Raw genomic sequence first — 19,838 nt, 5'->3', positions numbered from 1 at the left:
GTGGGCGTTCGGGGAAGTTCTCGGCTGAACCAGCCAACTCCCACAGGCTTTTCTTTGCAGAGCCCAACTGATTGTGCCCTGGGTTAATCTTTTAAATTTTATTTTGTGTTTTACATTGAGAGATTTTTCTTTATGTTCACAGTGAAGTTCAAATTTCTGATATTTCGAAAATATTTCTGCTGTTATTGCTAAATCTGGCATTTCAGGGGCCACAAATCTGTAAATTAAATCAGGTTGTTCTAGAACTGTAAATTTTTCCTTTCTTTCTGTAATTTTAATTTAGTTTCGAAGGGCTTTACTCCCAAATTTTGCATATATCTTCCGGTTTTGTTGTATATTTTGCAGGTTACAAAGGACCCTGACGTTCTTGGTTTTCATCTTTTGCTGGGGAGGTGACTGTATATGAGAGAGCGTTTTAAGCTTGACGGTTTATCCAAAAAGGAATATGGCAATAAGCGGATTAACTCTAGGAAAAGACGAATATCACGTTAGCTAATCAACCAATCAAGCATCGATCGCTCAGGTAATCCGAAGTCCGTAAGGCAAAAACGAGCTACAGGGTAACCTTGATAACGCATGGAGACATTTCATCGGGCCAGGTAATGTATCACGCAAGTAAGTGTACGCATAGTTCTCCTTCCGGTTTGCATAATAAGCATTCATCCCACGCTGTTGTATCCACGCTGCTCCGCAAATTTCAAACTTTCTTTTGACGCTCTTAAACCTTCACGCGACCTTTCCTTCCACTGACGGGTTTTCACCGAAGCCATCTGCCATCATCTCACTGCCCAGTCCCGCAATTTGCAAACCGAGCTCCTCATTTGCTGCATTGCCATTGATCATCTGCACGCAAACAGTCTTTAAAATTTTTTAATACACAGGCATTTATGTTTTGATACGGGCGTGGGCAAAGTAAATTCATTTGTTTCCTCATGCCGTCTGACCTGCACAAGTGATAACCAAGCAAAGCCGTAAATCTTTCAAATCTTATGCGGCTAGGGTTTCAGATATACGTGTTTCTCATTCTGCTGTAGCCTGAAATCGTTTTGTTCATTGCAGATGCGTGGTTTAGCTTAACCGTAGGTAATGAGATCGATTGTTGTTACGTTTTCAATTTTTTAGTTTTAGTTTCAATGTATATATGCCTTACGATTTAGTTTTTTTTTTAGATTTTGTTAATGGTATTTTGAATATAAAATAAAACAAAAAAAAAAGGGAAGGGGATAGCGTAGGTATATTTTGGGTATCATAGTTTAAATTTTATTAACTTTTTTTTTTAGCTTTAGATTTTAACTTAGATTTAAATTCATTTTAGTTTAGTTTCAAGTTACGTTAGGTTATTTGAATTTAGATCTTAAGCTTGTTTAGATTTTATTTTTTAGATTTAGATTTTTAATGAATCATTTTCTTTTTTTTTATAGATTTTTATGATAAAAAAAATTTAAAAAAAAAAAAAAAAATTTGAAAAATAAAAAAAAATTTGTGGGAAATTATTTTTGCAAGTCTCATGAGCTTTCGCGTTATGTGTTTTATGCTGAGATGCTAAATTTTCAAGTTTGAGATGCGAAATTGATATCTGGTTGATGGTTTATGATTCTCGTGGTGATTTAAAGCATTCATCTTTTTCAAATTTTTAGCTGCTGGATATCGTTTTTGTCATTCTAAGAGCATTGTGTTTTTAGCGGATGATAGATGATTGTCGTTCATGGTCCATCCTTTCATATCATTTAACAAGTAATCATTTTAATAACAACCTCTTAAGGCACTGGTCTGCTCAACTAATCAAATTCATCTAGTGCTTATCATATCGTGTCTCGTGTCTCCCAACCAACTGGTCGACAGTTGGTCTTCATCATCTCTCAGGGTCTACCCCCCTTAGCCGCGGGAGACAGGCTTAAACGGAGGGATCGGGGATCAGAGTGACAGCCCCCGGTCCGAGCGTTGTCGTGCCAATCTGCGCGACAACATTTTTTGGCGCCGTTGCCGGGGACAGAGTTTTTCTGTTCCTGGGGTTTCATCGACATTCATCTTCTCATCTCTCATTTGAGCTGGCAGATTCAATATTTTGCATCTTTTCATCACGTATCAGCAGTACCTCTTGGGTTTGTTTCCTGTTTGGGTGGCGACTCCATTTTTCTTATTTTTCCCAGACAAGAAGCCTACCGCATATCTGTTTGTTGATTGCTTCTCGGATCTTAGAATCAGATCTGTTGTTCAAGTGGCGACTCCACTTCTTTCATCTTTTGATTTTCTTGAGCAAAGATCTAGTTCTATCATCCCTTATTGTTCATCATGGATTATTCGTTTAAACCATGTCGTTTTACTCACCGTCTCCATGATTTTCCGGAGGAGGCCCTTCCTGAATTGCCTATTTTTTCAGATGGTGATCCAATCGCTGCTAAAAGGCATATTGACTTGTTTATTCGCTTCATGATCATATATTGCAGACCCCCTCAGTTTCATCATGGTGATATCAAAGTGCGTCTATTTGTCCTTTCTTTAGAAGATGATGCTTTGAATTGGTTTAACAATTTTCCTAAGGATTCCTTCTCTTCTTTGGCTGATATTATCAATGCTTTTGAAGATAGATATGGTTATCCAAACAGCTTGCCTTCTTCCTCCAAAATTGTGCAACAGAATGTAAGTAATTTGATAGGAGGTCCAGCTGAAAGATCCCAGGACGATTCTTCATGTCAAAATGTGTCATCCACCGAAAATATTGCAGATCAAGTTCATGATAGTGAAAAATCAGGGACAAATGACAATGAAAAAGAAGAGCAAAAGCAAATTATACGAGATCTAATGATGCTGGTAAGAAATATGGAAATCAATCAAACTAATTATGTCAATGATGTGAAAACTTTATGCACTCACCTGGAGAAACGTAATAGAGAGATTGAGGTCACGCAAAACCAGCATGCTAAGGAAATTGAGGCCATAAAAACTAATTATGAAACAGAAATTAGAATCATGCAAAGCAGGTTGTCGATCTTAGAGGAAAATATGGTGACCATGAAAGCTGATCATGATAGGGAAATTGACTCTATGCAAAACAAGCTATTAACCATGGATGAGGAAATGACCATCATGACGTTCAACCATAATAATCAAGTGGCTGACATGCAAGCGAACCATAAAGAAGAAATAAATTTTATACAACATTGCTTGATGGACATAAAGGAAAAGAATGTTAAAGTAATAAAAGACATGCAAGAACACCATGCCAGACAAATCAGTGCTACAAAGGTTGAACACTCTAGTCAGATGGATGCCATTAGAATACAAGTTCAAAGGTTTCAGCAATTGGAAGATGAGAGAAACCAGCAAACATCAACAGATCAGGAGCCTTCTCATTTGCTGCAACAAGATTCATCTTATTATTAGGAGGTTGTTGATTCGATTGAAAGACGGTTGATTGAGGGTGATCCACACAGACTTAAGAATGATAGAGATCAGATGCAAGATGAAGAAAGACTTAGCATGCATATCTTACACACTTCATCTGATAGTTTCGAAACAGAAAGTTCCAGATCTTCAGTAATTCATCCTGCCAAAAAGAAGAAGCGTAAGAGAAAGAAGATGAGACGAAGATTTGATACATCAGACGGCCGTGAGCAGCTTGATTTTCGGATAGGAAAGAGTCCTACCATATGCAAAATTGGACATGGCACATCCGACAAGCAGCCGACAGATTTGCCTGAAAGCAGGCAAATGCTCAGTATGCACTATATTGAACACATCTGATGCCGTAGGGCATCCTTTGTATCGTATTTCTAACCCTACTCCTTGTTTTTTCCGCATTTTCATTTCTGCTTTAGATAGTTAATAAATGAAGAGCTTTTTTCTTTCCTGTGCTTAATGTATATGCTGATTTTTGGATGGACGCTACTTATTTTTGTGTTGTATGGATGCAGATTCTGGATTCTCACATTCCTGCAAGCAGCAACGTGTTCCCAAGTGGATCCAGATGTTGACCACTACTGGTCAACTACCCATGCAGTACCCCCCCCCTTTTCTCGGCAAAAAGGGGCAGCACCTGATCAGCATATCCATGCCATCCTGCCATCATCAGCAGCTTGATCATTTTGATTGTAAACCCAGTCTGCATGTATGAATTGTAAATAATCTTAGCAGACTAGAGTCATGTATGTATTTTGCCTAGGTGGACCTAACTTTCTGATGATAATCTACGTCCCGGAAGGTTTTTCGTCTCACCGATCCACGGATCGGCAGAGTTTTCCTTCAAACCTGACCCCAAAGCCGGGATTGATTTTGTCATTAGAACTTTAGGAGAATCCTAGTGTGTTGATCTGCTAGATTATCGTGGTGTCGCAGAGCTGGGTGATTTATGAGGGTCTGTATTAAATGGGCTTGTCCCTTAAGATGTAATTTTGTAAAAGTCATGATGTAATGTGTCCTAAGGGTCGAGAAATGTTTTAAATCCCCTCATGAGTCCTAAGTCCTAGGTCCTAGGTGATGATCCAAACGGCTTAGTTTGATGATCCATCTTAAAATAAATTAAAAAAATTAAAAAAAAAAAAAAATGAATAAAAATAATAAAATAATAAAAAATAATAAAAATTTAAAAAATGAAGCAAAAACCCTAACTAATAAAATAATAATATTTTAAGTTAATAAATCGACGGATGAGATCAAGGGATGTCTTGATCCTCATCAACGGTCGAGATCAGTTCTACATGGATCACCCAAAACTAGCCGTTAGGATCATTTCCTTTATATAGGGTCTTAGGGAGTCATTTGAGATCATCTGATCTGTGAGTCTGTACTGAAAAAGCTCTCTTGTAATCTGATTTTCTGGTTAATAAAAAGACTTTGGGGTCCAAATCGTGTTGGTGTTGCTCTCTGGAATTGCTGTGAGATCTTTAATTTTCTGCATATTTCAGTTTTCAGCCATTAATCATAGCTTGTTTTTAGAGTAGTGTGAGCACAGGTATCTTGTTCACCTGCTAGGGTTTGAGGGCTGCTAGGGTTTCTGAAATAATGGCAGGTATCTCCATTATTTCCTGAGATCTAGCAGCTTTCTCTCTCTCTTTGCTGATGGTTGCTTGAGATGTGCAGGAAAACATTTTTTGAAGGAAATTTTGTGGGCGTTCGGGGAAGTTCTCGGCTGAACCAGCCAACTCCCACAGGCTTTTCTTTGCAGAGCCCAGCTGATTGTGCCCTGGGTTAATCTTTTAAATTTTATTTCGTGTTTTACATTGAGAGATTTTTCTTTATGTTCACAGTGAAGTTCAAATTTCTGATATTTCGAAAATATTTCTGTTGTTATTGCTAAATCTAGCATTTCAGGGGCCACAAATCTGTAAATTAAATCAGGTTGTTCTAGAACTGTAAATTTTTCCTTTCTTTCTGTAATTTTAATTTAGTTTCGAAGGGCTTTACTCCCAAATTTTGCATATATCTTCCGGTTTTGTTGTATATTTTGCAGGTTACAAAGGACCCTGACGTTCTTGGTTTTCATCTTTTGCTGGGGAGGTGACTGTATATGAGAGAGCGTTTTAAGCTTGACGGTTTATCCAAAAAGGAATATGGCAATAAGCGGATTAACTCTAGGAAAAGACGAATATCACGTTAGCTAATCAACCAATCAAGCATCGATCGCTCAGGTAATCCGAAGTCCGTAAGGCAAAAACGAGCTACAGGGTAACCTTGATAACGCATGGAGACATTTCATCGGGCCAGGTAATGTATCACGCAAGTAAGTGTACGCATAGTTCTCCTTCCGGTTTGCATAATAAGCATTCATCCCACGCTGTTGTATCCACGCTGCTCCGCAAATTTCAAACTTTCTTTTGACGCTCTTAAACCTTCACGCGACCTTTCCTTCCACTGACGGGTTTTCACCGAAGCCATCTGCCATCATCTCACTGCCCAGTCCCGCAATTTGCAAACCGAGCTCCTCATTTGCTGCATTGCCATTGATCATCTGCACGCAAACAGTGTTTAAAATTTTTTAATACACAGGCATTTATGTTTTGATACGGGCGTGGGCAAAGTAAATTCATTTGTTTCCTCATGCCGTCTGACCTGCACAAGTGATAACCAAGCAAAGCCGTAAATCTTTCAAATCTTATGCGGCTAGGGTTTCAGATATACGTGTTTCTCATTCTGCTGTAGCCTGAAATCATTTTGTTCATTGCAGATGCGTGGTTTAGCTTAACCGTAGGTAATGAGATCGATTGTTGTTACGTTTTCAATTTTTTAGTTTTAGTTTCAATGTATATATGCCTTACGATTTAGTTTTTTTTTAGATTTTGTTAATGGTATTTTGAATATAAAATAAAACAAAAAAAAAAGGGAAGGGGATAGCGTAGGTATATTTTGGGTATCATAGTTTAAATTTTATTAACTTTTTTTTTTAGCTTTAGATTTTAACTTAGATTTAAATTCATTTTAGTTTAGTTTCAAGTTACGTTAGGTTATTTGAATTTAGATCTTAAGCTTGTTTAGATTTTATTTTTTAGATTTAGATTTTTAATGAATCATTTTCTTTTTTTTTATAGATTTTTATGATAAAAAAAATTTAGAAAAAAAAAAAAAAAATTGAAAAATAAAAAAAAATTTGTGGGAAATTATTTTTGCAAGTCTCATGAGCTTTCGCGTTATGTGTTTTATGCTGAGATGCTAAATTTTCAAGTTTGAGATGCGAAATTGATATCTGGTTGATGGTTTATGATTCTCGTGGTGATTTAAAGCATTCATCTTTTTCAAATTTTTAGCTGCTGGATATCGTTTTTGTCATTCTAAGAGCATTGTGTTTTTAGCGGATGATAGATGATTGTTGTTCATGGTCCATCCTTTCATATCATTTAACAAGTAATCATTTTAATAACAACCTCTTAAGGCACTGGTCTGCTCAACTAATCAAATTCATCTAGTGCTTATCATATCGTGTCTCGTGTCTCCCAACCAACTGGTTGACAGTTGGTCTTCATCATCTCTCAGGGTCTACCCCCATTAGCCGCGGGAGACAGGCTTAAACGGAGGGATCGGGGATCAGAGTGACAGCCCCCAGTCCGAGCGTTGTCGTGCCAATCTGCGCGACAACAGGTTGTTTTTGCAAGATCTTCCAAGCAAAATTAATTTTCATATATCTTTAATCTTGATCATTCCATTTCATTTGGTTTTGCTGTAATGAATATAAAATCGTAAAATACAGAGATAAGCAGTAAATAATAAACAATAAGCAGCGAGAAAGAACCTATCACCTTTGTGACTAGTCAATGCATACAAGCATATTGTCCCAAGACTCATTGTAGCCTATCAAATTAGTTCATTTTTCAATCATAATATCTTATTTATCCTTTATGGCTTCTTTTATGTTATGCTTCTTATGTTGAATATTTTCCCGCAAATGAACTATTGCTCATTAAATTGGTACCGGGACCTTTCTAAGGCACCGCTGCTGTTGTCTAGCAAATATTGGTCTGATCCTGACTTTGGCCACTCATTTTACCAAAGTTTCTTTGATTCCAATCTTTGACCACACCTTTTATCTGCCGCAAAGTCAAAAAAGAAGATAACTAGTCCAGTCTTTCAGCACAAACCAATCCTTCACCACTTAAAAATCAGATGTTTCGTTGAAGGAAAATCTTTGTTCTGCAAGTTGAAAAATTAAAAAAGACATCAAGATGCATCATAACAAGAAAATATCAGAAATACGGAGAAGATCAACTCTGTTGCCTCCAATACTAATTTCACAAAACTCAAATCAAGAGACTCTACTAGAGTCTCTTGGTTGGCCTCCACAAGAACCTCACCCAAGTGTTCCTTAATCACTGGAGGATCAATCATTATTTCAGACAAGGTCCAACTTCTCTCACAAAACTCAAGACTCAAATTTTGAAACGATTCGCCAATCTTCTTATAAGAAAAGCATTGACAATTTACTTAAGGGCTTCTTCCATGCAACAATTCATGTTGATCTCCTTCAGCCACACAACAATTCCACTAGTTTATTTGTTTGTCTACAAGCAACAATGTTCTCAAAATATATGAATGTAGATCCGCTACACAATCTCTATGTATGAAAATTATACAATATATTTGGAGAAAATGCTTTATCAATTAAATCTTCTTTAGACAACTTGACTTAACCATAGTTTTGAAAAACCCATCCAAGTTGAATCTGACTTGCTCAACTCAGTGAGTTGATTGCTGGTTGAACTGACTCGGCCTTCAAATTGGTTCAGCGAGCCGGTTAAGTACTGAACCGACCTAAGTCAAAGCATGAATTGGCCAGTTTGATACCAAACCAGCTCTACTCAGCCAAGTCCATGCCTACTCAGCTGAGTAGATCCAGGGGAAGCAAGTCAGAGACATGGATTATGAGTTTAAGGAATTGAATTCTGGTTAGTGAACACGAGCACCCCCACCACAAGAGAAGCAGCTGTATCTGCTGGAATCTGAAATATGCCTAAGATAGTTTTATTTCCATGTATAGACATCAAACACAAAAATTATCAGATGTTAATGAAAGAATTGCTGTCAAAGAAAAATAAATTACATAAGACATTCTGAGCAACAAAACTCTGGTAAATACATGGGGTAATGTCCACATGGTTTTTCCACAAAGAAACAACTTTTCAAATCTACATCAAGACTGATGTTGAAGGAGCATACTTCCCTCACCAATGCCAAATAATCATCACAAAAGGATGCCAAAAATCCTCTAAAAACCGTTTCGGATTTGCCTTACAAACTGTGTTATGATCATATCCAGCTCTGTACTGTTTCTATGCTTCTGGGTTTTTCTATCATAACAGTATGTTCCCAGGAAGAAACTTACAAGAACAATAACTTCACAAGGGTCAAAGAAAGTTCTAAAATCATAGCTAGCAGTTTCAAATATTAAAATACATATCAGGCAACTGTGTTTATATACAATCATACCAAGTATTGTTGTTATAGAAAAAGAACTCATTTAAATGGGCATATTTCTTTATTGAAACATAAGCAATGCACCACTTTACCTATCTTCTTCTGACCACTTTAACTATATCGGCTTAAGAACAACATGAGGACTACTTACACCAGCTAGCTAAAACCACTGGTTAGCAACACACCTATTGTTTTGAACTCTGACATGCAAGAACCATCCTCTCCTTCACTTGTGTAATTTCTGATTGACACTTTCATTTCCTTCAGCACTAAAATGTCCCATTGGTGTGTGCCATAAAACCATGGGTGTGTGCCATAAGATGTCCCGCTTCATAATTCAAACAAAGCCTACTACAAATTATTGGATAGTTTTAGTGTTGTTCTCAACCTCTTATAAAATACAATTGTTACTTATTGGTTGCAATGTAGAATGGCTTTGCTGTCTCTAGTGCTTGACCCTTTTTCGCTGCTCAAACTCTCCACAACTGTCAATTTTTGGTTCCACTTTCCATCCACCTACCAACAAGGGTAATTGGTTGTCCAACTGGAGAATCTTCCATAGGTCATCTTGTCAAGCAACAATCTTAACCAGCTTCCAAAATTAAACTCGACAGGTTACAACACTTAACTGCTTTGTGCTCCTTGCAGGATAGAATTGATCGTTTTCCCTTTTATTGAGAACTGTGGCCTACGGGGATTGATAGGCTATTATGTCCTTCATCCATTCTCAATTTGTAGAGGAGATTACATTCCCCCCGCCCAAAATTGCTTTCCCTCAAGCAATTGCAGATTTGGGTGCTGCAAAATTCCTTCTCCTTCCCATATTGCGTCATCCTCTGGTAGATTCTTTCATCTAATAAGGCATTCTGAAATCACTTGCCCTCTTAACTTCTTTTCTCGCACGGCCATGATTGTCTCCAAATCAGTTCTAATTGTCCCTCTTCGTCTAACGGTGGCAATTCGATAGAGGTGGTGACCTGTTGTCCAACAACCTTCTTGAGGCATGATACATGGAATACATTATGAATTCTGTTGTCTCCTAGTAGTTCCAACTCATATACCACTTCGCCAATTCTTCAAAGAACTTTATAAGGTTCATAGAATCTGGGCTTCAGCTTTTCTGCACCACTTTTCTTGAGAGTGGGCTGTCTATAGGGCTGCAATCTCAAGAAAACAAGGTCTCCTACCTCAAAGATGCGTTCTGTTCGATGTTGGTCTGCGTACATCTTCTGTTGATTTTGAGCAGCCTGCATATTTTCCTTAAGTACTTTGAGGATGTCTTGACTGTCTTGTATCCAGTCTTTGTTGTCTCCAAAAACCCTATCGATAAAGGATGGTGCGTCATATCCATATAATGTTCTGAAGGGCATCATCCTAATGGATAAATAGTAGGTGGTATTGTAGCAATGCTCCCCAAGGTACCTGTCACATAATTATGCAAGTACCCTTCAATCCACTTATTCGTGATTTTTGTTTGCCCATTTGTTTGTGGGTGATAACTAGTGCTAGGGGTTAAATTTGTTCCCACTAGCCTGAAGAGTTCCTACCAGAATGCACCCATAAACTTGTTGTTCTAGTCGCTAACTATATTTTTAGGTAGTCCATGAAGTCGAAAGACTTTTTTGAAAAAAAACTTTGCTACTTGTTTGGCCAAGTAGTCCTCTGAAATTGCAAATAAGTGTGCGAACTTCGTTAGTCTGTCCACCACGGCATAAGTACAACTTTTGCCTTACACCTTGGGTAGCCCTGTGATGAAATCCATTGAGATGCTATCCCAATTTTGTTCAGGAATAGGTAGAGGTTTGAGAAGCCCTACAAGATGTGTGTGCTCAACCTTAGTCTATTGGCATGTCACGCATTCCTTGTCGTATTTCATTAGATCTTCCTTGAGACCTTTCCATGAAAATCATTCCCTAATGTGTCAGTAGGTTTGGAAGAACCCTGATGTCCAAATGATGGAACATCATGCAAAACCTTCCAAATTTTCTCCTTGAAGGCAGAGATTTGAGGACCAGGTATATCCTATATTTGTAGTAAATAATATCATCAACTATTTTGTACTTGTCATCTTCGATGAGTTTGTCGGTAAGCGCACGTGCAAACCAATTCTTGGCATATTCTACTAAGAGGTGAGTCTTCCAATCTTCTTCGAATTCTATGAGGGAACATGCTGCCAATTTCCTAGAAATTGCATCAACCACAGCATTCCTTTTCCCTTTCACATACTCAATATCAAAATCATAGGCTTGAACTTTACTTACCCACTTCTGTTGTCGTTCATTCAGGTCTTTTTGCTCCAAGAAATGATAAAAACTATTGTGGTTTGTCCTAACTATGAACCTGTTTCCCACCAAATACTACCGGAATTTTTCCAAAGCGTGCATGATATCAAGCATCTCCTTATCGTATATGGAGTAAAGCTTCTTGGTATCTTGGAGCTTTTGACTTTCGAATGGGTTGGCCCTTTCGCATTCAGACAGCCCTATCCCTTCTCCTAATGCATCGCAGTCTAATACAAAGGTTTGACTAAAGTAGGGGAGGGCCAAAACTGGACATGAGCTCATTACTTCCTTGAGCTTGTTAAACGTTTTGTCAGATTCTTCTATCCACCTGAATGCTCCCTTTTTAGTTAAATCCGTCAAGGGTGCACTTAACTAAGAGAAACCTTTGACAAACCATCAGCAATAGCTGCAAATCCTGAAGAATCCTCGTAACTCGGCTAGGCTTTTGGGTGTAGACAGGTCAATATTGCCTAGATCTTCTCTTGATGAACATGTACTCCCTTTGCACTGATTATGTGACTCAAGTAAAGAATCTTTGTCAATCCAAGCTCACACTTTGATGCTTTGGCATAAATTCACGGTTCCTTCATGATGCTCAAGATTTTATCCAAATGTTCTAGGCGATCATCCCATGTCTTGTTGTAAATGAGGTGGTCGTCAAAAAATACTAATAAGAACTTCCTTAGCTGCTTGTTGAAGATGTTGTTCATGCAAGATAGTAAGGTGGTAAGAGCATTGGTTAGCCCAAAAGGCATGACCAAAAACTCTAAGTGTCTGTAGTGGCAACGAAATGTTGTTTTCGGCACATCTTGCTCTCGAACTCAGACTTGGTGATACTTTGATCACAAGTCAATCTTTGAAACATATACTGCTCCATGAAGCTCGTCCAGCAATTCATCGATCCTGGGAATAGGATACATGTTTTTGATGGTTTTCTCGTTGAGAGATCGATAATCAATACACATCTTCCATGTGCCATCCTTCTTTACCGAAACAACGAATGAGACGAACAAACTCGAGCTAGGTATGATATGGCCCTTTGTTAATAATTATTGGATGGTCTTCTCTATCTCGTCCTTGAATTTCTTTGGATGTCGATATGGTGTGGTGATTATAGGCTTGGCCCCTTCTTCCTGCTCTATAGTATGTTCAAATCCTATTTTAGGCAACAATCCTGGGGGAATATCACTAAATCCCTAACCATGCTTGTCCATCATTTATTGAATGTTCGCTTTGTACTATAGTTTGTCATTGTTGGGTGTCTTTTGACTCATAATATTGCATTCTACTGCATATGCTACATATTCATGCCTAAAACATGCCCCCATCCTTCTAGCAAAAAGAACTTGTGGTCCACCATTTGTCATACCCCTCAAAACTACCATACTACCATTCAATGCTTTAAATTCCATTTACAAAGCTTGGTAATCCATAGTGTGTTTTCCCAAAGAATACAACCATTGAACCCCCAATACCATAAAAGTCACTAGTGAAAGTATAATTACCAAGTGTTACACTCAAACCTAGGATCATCCGTGTGCAATCCAAGTTGTACCCATCCGCTGCTATTACATCAAGTCCTTTGAATTCTTCTATGGGAAGCCCTCTCTTTGCTACTAACATTGCATCAATGAAGTTATCTGTAGCTCCCCCATCAATCAAGGGGGTGATACGTTGTCCCTTGATGACTCCCCTAACCCTGAAGGTGTAATATCTTAGTGTTCCTGAAATAGTCGCAATCTTGACTTGTGGTCGTTCTTCAAGGGGTTTTACTTCCTCTTTTGCTTTTTCCCATGGGTGTTCTTCCTTGGGGTTGTTAGGTTTAGCGGGTTCATCATTGCTAGGTGTGGATTCTTCTCCCTCTTCTTCGTCGTCAAGGAGAACTTCAATGTAGTGAATCTCCCCCTTTCCTAAACAGCGATGTCTAGGTTCCCATAGTTCCCTGCATGTAAAACATAGCTTTTTCCTCCTTAGTTCGCCTCGGGTTTCCTCATCTAACATGTCCCTTTTAGGCCAATCACATTGAGGGGCCTTCTTCTCATTATCTTTTGGGGGAATGAAAGGTTTGGGAGGGGCTTTATATTTGACTGCTACATTTCCTATATCACAAGTCTTCTTGATAGCCTCTTGAAGGATTGTGGGATTGAATGTGTTTACCCAACCTTGTAGGGTTTGGATAAGACCTCCATAGAAAACATGACTAATCTTTCTTCGAATATATTTGTTACCATGACAGCGATACGTTCAAATTATGCAATGAACTGTTCATGCAATCCCATTTACTTGAGAAGTGCCAATTCTTTGAAGTGCATACTCTGGGTTCTTCTGATCAAATCTTTCTATCAACCTTTGCGTAAAATGTCCATAAGAAGTAATGTTGGCATGCCCCAATGTTACTAGACCATGATACCACCATTCATGTGCTTCCCCTTCTAGATGCAATGTGGAAAATTGGATCGCATCTACTTCCGCCATTGGGTTGAGCCTGAAGTAGATGTCTAATTTTTGCACCCAAGCTCTTGTTGTAATTTTAGATGACCCGTCAAATGAGGGAAGGGAAAGTTTACTCACCTTGCGTATTAGATCAAAATTAGGTTGTCCCCTAGGTCTGTTTCTGAATCTGAAATTACTATATTCATTGAAGACCATGGCTACTCGCATGTTTTCTTCTAGTATTGCATATTCCCAAAAGTAACCGTCCAATAGTCTGTTTGGTTCAACAGCTTCTTGGTTTGTCACAGCTTGATTATTCGTGAATTGAGGAAGCAATGGTTAGAGACTCTTTATGTTGGTTTCCCTGGTATTAGGAGGACTAGGGTTATGATTACCACTACCTTCAATGATGGCTTTGTTGTTGCCAGCAGCATTTTGTTGTCCTGTGAGATCAACAATTCGCTGAGTGAGTTATTGTTGTCCTTGAGCCAATACTTGTGAAAGTTCCCGCTGCCCTTGAATCATTTGTCACCCTTGCTATTGCAACTATTGATGCATCTGTGGTTGTCCCTGGATTAATTCATGTAGCAGAATGTCATGGTCATATTCTCCCTGTCCTGCTCTATCTCATATGGTTGAATGATGGATATTCCTCCTTCCTCTTATTGTAGCGTTTCTTATATCCGCAAGAAGCATAATTTTACCCTAGGCTTTGTTGTAACAATAACTTCCTTTTTCTAGTATAATGGATTCAGTGAATATGATCCCAATGCTACAGTAATTCATCAGTTTAGTACTATTACAACAGGACAAATAATTTAAACAAAATATTTTTCACTCATGCATCAATTTCCTTAATACAATATGGAGTTTTCCACGGTAACTATGTATATGTAATCCAACAATAACCATGCATACTTAATCCTCACTAACCATGCATAAGTAAACCAACAGTCTTTGATGAAAAAGTTAGAAGTTGTCGTCCGTATATTCAAATTTGGTAAGTGTAAATGCCTAAGTAATGACTATGACTGCAACGATCACTCCTAATTAATTAGAACCCTTGAACCTGCCTCGTAACGTAGTAGCTCGATTTGTCATGTTTTGATTCAGTATTTCTTCTATACATGCGTTCACGATCTTCGTCCTTTGTTTGCTTCAAGATCACGCGTCGAGAGATCAACTTCGACCAATATTTGTTTCGGGACTTGAACTGTAGGAGGCGATGCTTTCCATGGCAGTGTCAATGTTTCGGTCAACCCATAAGATAGACGCGACCGGTGGAGTGATACAAATATGAACGTGGTTGGCCCAGAATCGCCGCAACTTAACCTCAGATCTCTTGTTCACAGACAAGAACATGCGGCCAACATCACAGGATGCCCTTTCACAAATGCCCAGAACCTTAATCAACTCAAAAAATCCCCAACGAAGCCCTTAAAACAGAGGAGCAAATTGTCATAGAGTTTTCCCTGGATTAGCTGCCTTAATTGAATGGGATTTGTGGCCAAAGCAAGGAAGAGAACCGAGGAATTTCAAAAATAAAGGATTAAAACCTCCATTGCTTCTCCAAATAATACCTTCATGCCAAGTCTGAGATCAAACAAAACTTCGTTGTATCTCCAGAACAAAAATAAAAGGCAAACAAAGAGGAGTCAACTAGGGTGGAATCTTTCAAAACCAAAATTGACAAATGAGAAGGGGTCTTAAAACCATCAGAGCTAATGCTCAAGAAACAAATGAATTGGTTCACACTTGATGCTCCACAATGAATTCAATCCTCCTATATTTATAGATTTCCATAAGGGGTCTCTTCCGCTTAATTGATTGAGTAAATTTTACTCAAAGCCCAGTTGCCCCAAAACTTGCCCAGAATTGGATATTCTTTTGTTTTCCCCCTTTATTGAGGATTGTAGCCAATGGGGATCGATAAGCTATTATATCCTTCATTCATCCTCAATTTGTAGAGGACGTTACAAAAAGGATCTTCTATTTGAATTGAGAATTTTTACTTAATAGACCTTGATACCATAACAAATCATTTTTCCACAAATTTTTCTACCGCATCAGGGTCCTATAGTTGTTGAATGATCTTTTATATCTTCTCATCTAGAGCCCCATTCTATCCATGCTTCTTTCACCCAATCAGATTATGGAATGGAAATAGCGCATAGTAAACCATTTGTTTTCCTCTTTCCTTGAGAGTGCATCTGCCACGATATTTTGTTTTACCCTTTTATATATAATTTCAAAGTCATAACCTAACATCTCTGTGACCCATTTTTGTTGCTCCTCTGTAAAAAGTCTTTGCTCCAAGAAGTACTTTAGAGCCTAGACTATCATAATCTGTTTTTACTTTGTAGTGTCTTCCTATTAGTTACAAACACCATTTCTTAACTGCATGCAGTACGGCCTACATTTCCTTTTACAGATGGGTCTGAGTAAGTTTTTTCCTTTAAGTTCATTATTAATTTATTTTCAAAGGAAAGGGGCCTTTCTTTTTGCATCAAAACTGCACCAATGCCATGACCTGAGGCATCAGAACAAAAAATGCATTTTTGAGCTATAAAAAAATTGAAACATTTCAGATCAACTTTGGCCTTGTTAAGGTTAAGGGTTGACATAAGCTTGGGATAAAAGTATGGCAGGACAACTTAACCTTCACTTCAATACACTGACAACATAATTGATTGAGTAATCCATATTTTTCAAGTGTCTATGATTGTGTTTACATATGCCTGTATGTATCATTTGCTCAAATGGCTACCCCTCACTCCTCAGAGTCCCAGACATGCACAGGATTGCATTGATATTCCTTACAGCTTGGATTCAGAAAAGAAACCTATTGATAAAGAACTCCTTACCAAGCTTTCAAGGAATATTCACAAGTCCATTCAAGGAAGAAAGCTGGTCAAATGTGCGCCTGAGCTTGTGAATTCAAGCATCAATCATTGTGATTTAGTCTGTAAGATTGAAATAGCTAGGATAATCTGGCATTGCATAATAGCTGCACATGAGATACAACCTAACGGATAACCGCACCCTATAATTCTCCACAAATGCCTCGTTGGCAACCTAAACCTGGCAAGTAAAAGGTTCCATATTGTCAAATCTGTTTCTCTGATTGATAGTTCAGTGTGAGTCAATGTTCCAATTAGCTTGTTTTACGGAAACCATAGAGACCAGGCAAAAACTCAGTGACAAATGTGAAACTCTATTACTTGATAACTCTAGTATATCAAAAGCATAAATGCTTTGTCGGTTGCCAGATGACCAAGTAATCATGAATGCCTGATTCCAATGAATGAATAGATGTATAACAATGACATAAATGTTTTAGATAAGCCTACATACATGAAATAAGCAATTGATTGCAGTTTCTTTTCCAAGGAAAACCTTGTGGGGAAATCCCCAGGCACTTCCCCACACTCCATGGATGGAACCCAATGTAAACCACCAGTGCTCATTACAACACTTGACCTGTAGGGACATTAAGTGAGGCATGCAATAGAGATATTCATCTCGAGGAATTGACCCAGAGACCTTATGTATGAAACCCAAAGCACTCAACTACTCAATCTAACCCACCAGGCTTTTGATTGCACTTATTTACGAGTTATTCCATGTTTCAAGATGTTCACATATTTTTCTATTGAAAAGGGCAATTCTATTATGTTCAAGATATGCAACAATTCAATTTGCTAAACAATTATATTTCGGAGACATACATAAGACAAATGAAAGAAAATGCTTGTAATAAACATAATTGAGAAGAATATGACATAAACATATATAGGGCTTGAATATTACTTACAGAGTCTAAAGTAATGATAATCTCTATTCTTTCGACGTTATTACCAGCAAACCCAATGCACCTATCAGAATGTACTGGTAAACAACGAATTCATAATGTCAGAGATAAAACATGAACAAACATAAAACGAGCATCAGTAAACATCTACAGTGACTGCAATCCTTGAAAGCCAAATACAACTTCAATAGTTTGGAGACAAAGTATACAGCAAGGACAGCCTCTTGAAACCCCAATTTAGTGGAGATCTGATAAGGATGTCATGTATGCTTATTGACTAGAAAGTAAGTACAATGGTCATGCATCATACCAATCTCCATGATTTCATCCAATGCTATATACTACTTCATTAGCTAGCTAAGCACAGGATATTGCCATGAAGCTTGTTGTTTGTCAAGTAAACTAAAGTGTGTAGCATGCTAAGTTAAAAGGTATGATCAAAAAAGTTGCAGAAACATACCTTGATTAAGGGCTTTTCGGTCATAAGAATAGTCACCCAGCCAACATATGGTAAAAACCTGCACAAAGGGCATCAAACCTTTCTTTGGAGTTCTATTTAAATTTTAACATATATGAAGGAACACAACTATAACAAACAAGTGTAAGGAAAGTATAAAAAAATCAAGCCAATGATGGTCAAATTAATTTCATACGCTTCCAATATACAAGAAAATTTAGAAAGGGATGAAAACCCTTCACTACAAATTACTGAGTTTTTCTTTTCTGATGTACCATGGAAAGAGGAAACCAAAATGAAAGTGAGCAGATCCACCATGGAAAGAAGAAACCAAAATGAAAGTAATCAAACTACTTTCTTCCAACACAACACAATGGAAAGAAGCTACATATAGGAGTTCACATAGCAGAAACAACATGTGTCTGGTTTTAAAAACTCAGTTTTCCTTTCCACTACTTAATCATTTGACATTACTTCCTTTCAATGATGTGAAGCTTAATCTGTGAAAGAAAGTTTACCCAACAGCGCGGCCCATTATATGATGCTTCTGTAGCCATAGCTGACCTTGAGCATACAAAAGCCTATCATCTCCATAATTGTTATCCCCTGCAGGATGATAAATAACCACCACAGGAATAGTCAACATATGATGTTTTAATGAGATTACTTACCAAAAGAAGTGAAATTTAACTTTTATCATGTTTCTATGAATATAGACATGTTAAATGCTTATATATCTGGAAAACGCACAAATTACTGCTTTAGTTATCATTGATCAATAACTATCGGATTGAAAATAATAACTGAGACTTTGAAAACATGAAACTTGGGCATATTCCATATAATTACATGAAATTGATCTTTCGTATCAGTAAGACCATGACAATATATCCTGTATAAAACAAATTGTACTGTCAATGTTTCTAACTTCTTATATATTTTTTCTGTTGAATTTGTATCATAAAACAAGAATGATTGCTGGCAATCAAGATATGAAATATTTAATATACAATTCCAAAAGTGTCTGCTATCCTAATAAGGCTCGATAATTTTGCAAAAGAAAATTAAATGAACAAACTTATAAATTAGCCCCAGGAAAAGGCATATATATATTGAAAAGATATCACCTGAGTCTGCAAAGAGTAAGGAAGACAAGAACATCCTCTTTTGATCTAAAACTAAGTTGCATGATACAGGAAATCAAGTACACATTTCCAAAACGGAAATGCAGTACAAACATACTCATGATAAAATTCATACTTGTGTACACACACACACATATATATATATCAAGTCGGTGTAGCCGGTTAGCCTCCCCACACAGGTTCCAGTGCAACCAATATTCACATGCTCCCTCCTTGGGAGCCATTTCTACATGAAAGATAACCAGCTTGCTTAGACACGAGGGTTTTCCGTGGATGTAGCTAGTATCAATCTCTGGTACAGTGAACCACACAATATATATATATATATATATATATATATATATATATATATATATATATATATTGTTTATCTCAAGTGGTTGGCAGGAATGATTGTTATCCTCCCCACCCAGGTTCAATTCATGCAAGTGACATGTTAAGTTGATAATGAGTATATTGTTATAATGGATTTGAGCCTTGTTGTTATACATCCTTGAGCCCTTGAAAATATCTTACCCTTGCCCTATGGGCTGGGGGTGGGGTGCTTAGTTATATGGAGGAGAGAAAACAGTTAAAAAATTACATTGAAACCTCGAAGGAAAGCATTATGAACAAGAACATTTAAATGACAAGCAACGTTCCAACTGCCACCATCACTCATATTGTGATTCTCATCATTATCACCCTTTGCCTCTACCTCAATCCTCAAGGAACATCAGTCAACACCATCCAATTTTGATGGAACTACCAAATCCAAGCTCTAAATATGGTAGAAAAAGCTTAACATGCCAAATCGATGATTTTGGTTT

General features: G+C 37.6%; 1 protein-coding gene across 1 annotated transcript in view; it reads right to left on the bottom strand.

Annotated features, from left to right (window-relative positions):
• LOC149216744 (uncharacterized) overlaps positions 1 to 19,838 on the bottom strand; it is a 105,465-nt gene that overhangs the window by 23,867 nt on the left and 61,760 nt on the right. Inside the window, exons 6-8 of the mRNA XM_089392834.1 lie at positions 18,403 to 18,490; positions 17,888 to 17,945; positions 17,431 to 17,504 (exon numbers count right to left, since the gene is read on the bottom strand). Coding sequence (XP_089248960.1) covers positions 17,454 to 17,504; positions 17,888 to 17,945; positions 18,403 to 18,490 — 197 coding nt within the window. The 3' untranslated portion in view covers positions 17,431 to 17,453. The remainder of the gene's footprint in view (positions 1 to 17,430; positions 17,505 to 17,887; positions 17,946 to 18,402; positions 18,491 to 19,838) is intronic.

The sequence above is a fragment of the Pinus tabuliformis genome, chromosome 1_1 (genome assembly GCF_031772625.1).
Source record: "Pinus tabuliformis cultivar Carrire ecotype Pingquan chromosome 1_1, CPIR1, whole genome shotgun sequence".
NCBI classification, from domain to species: Eukaryota; Viridiplantae; Streptophyta; class Pinopsida; order Pinales; family Pinaceae; genus Pinus; species Pinus tabuliformis.
Note: the sequence above shows the minus strand (reverse complement) of the source record. Positions and strands in the feature narration are given on the sequence as shown.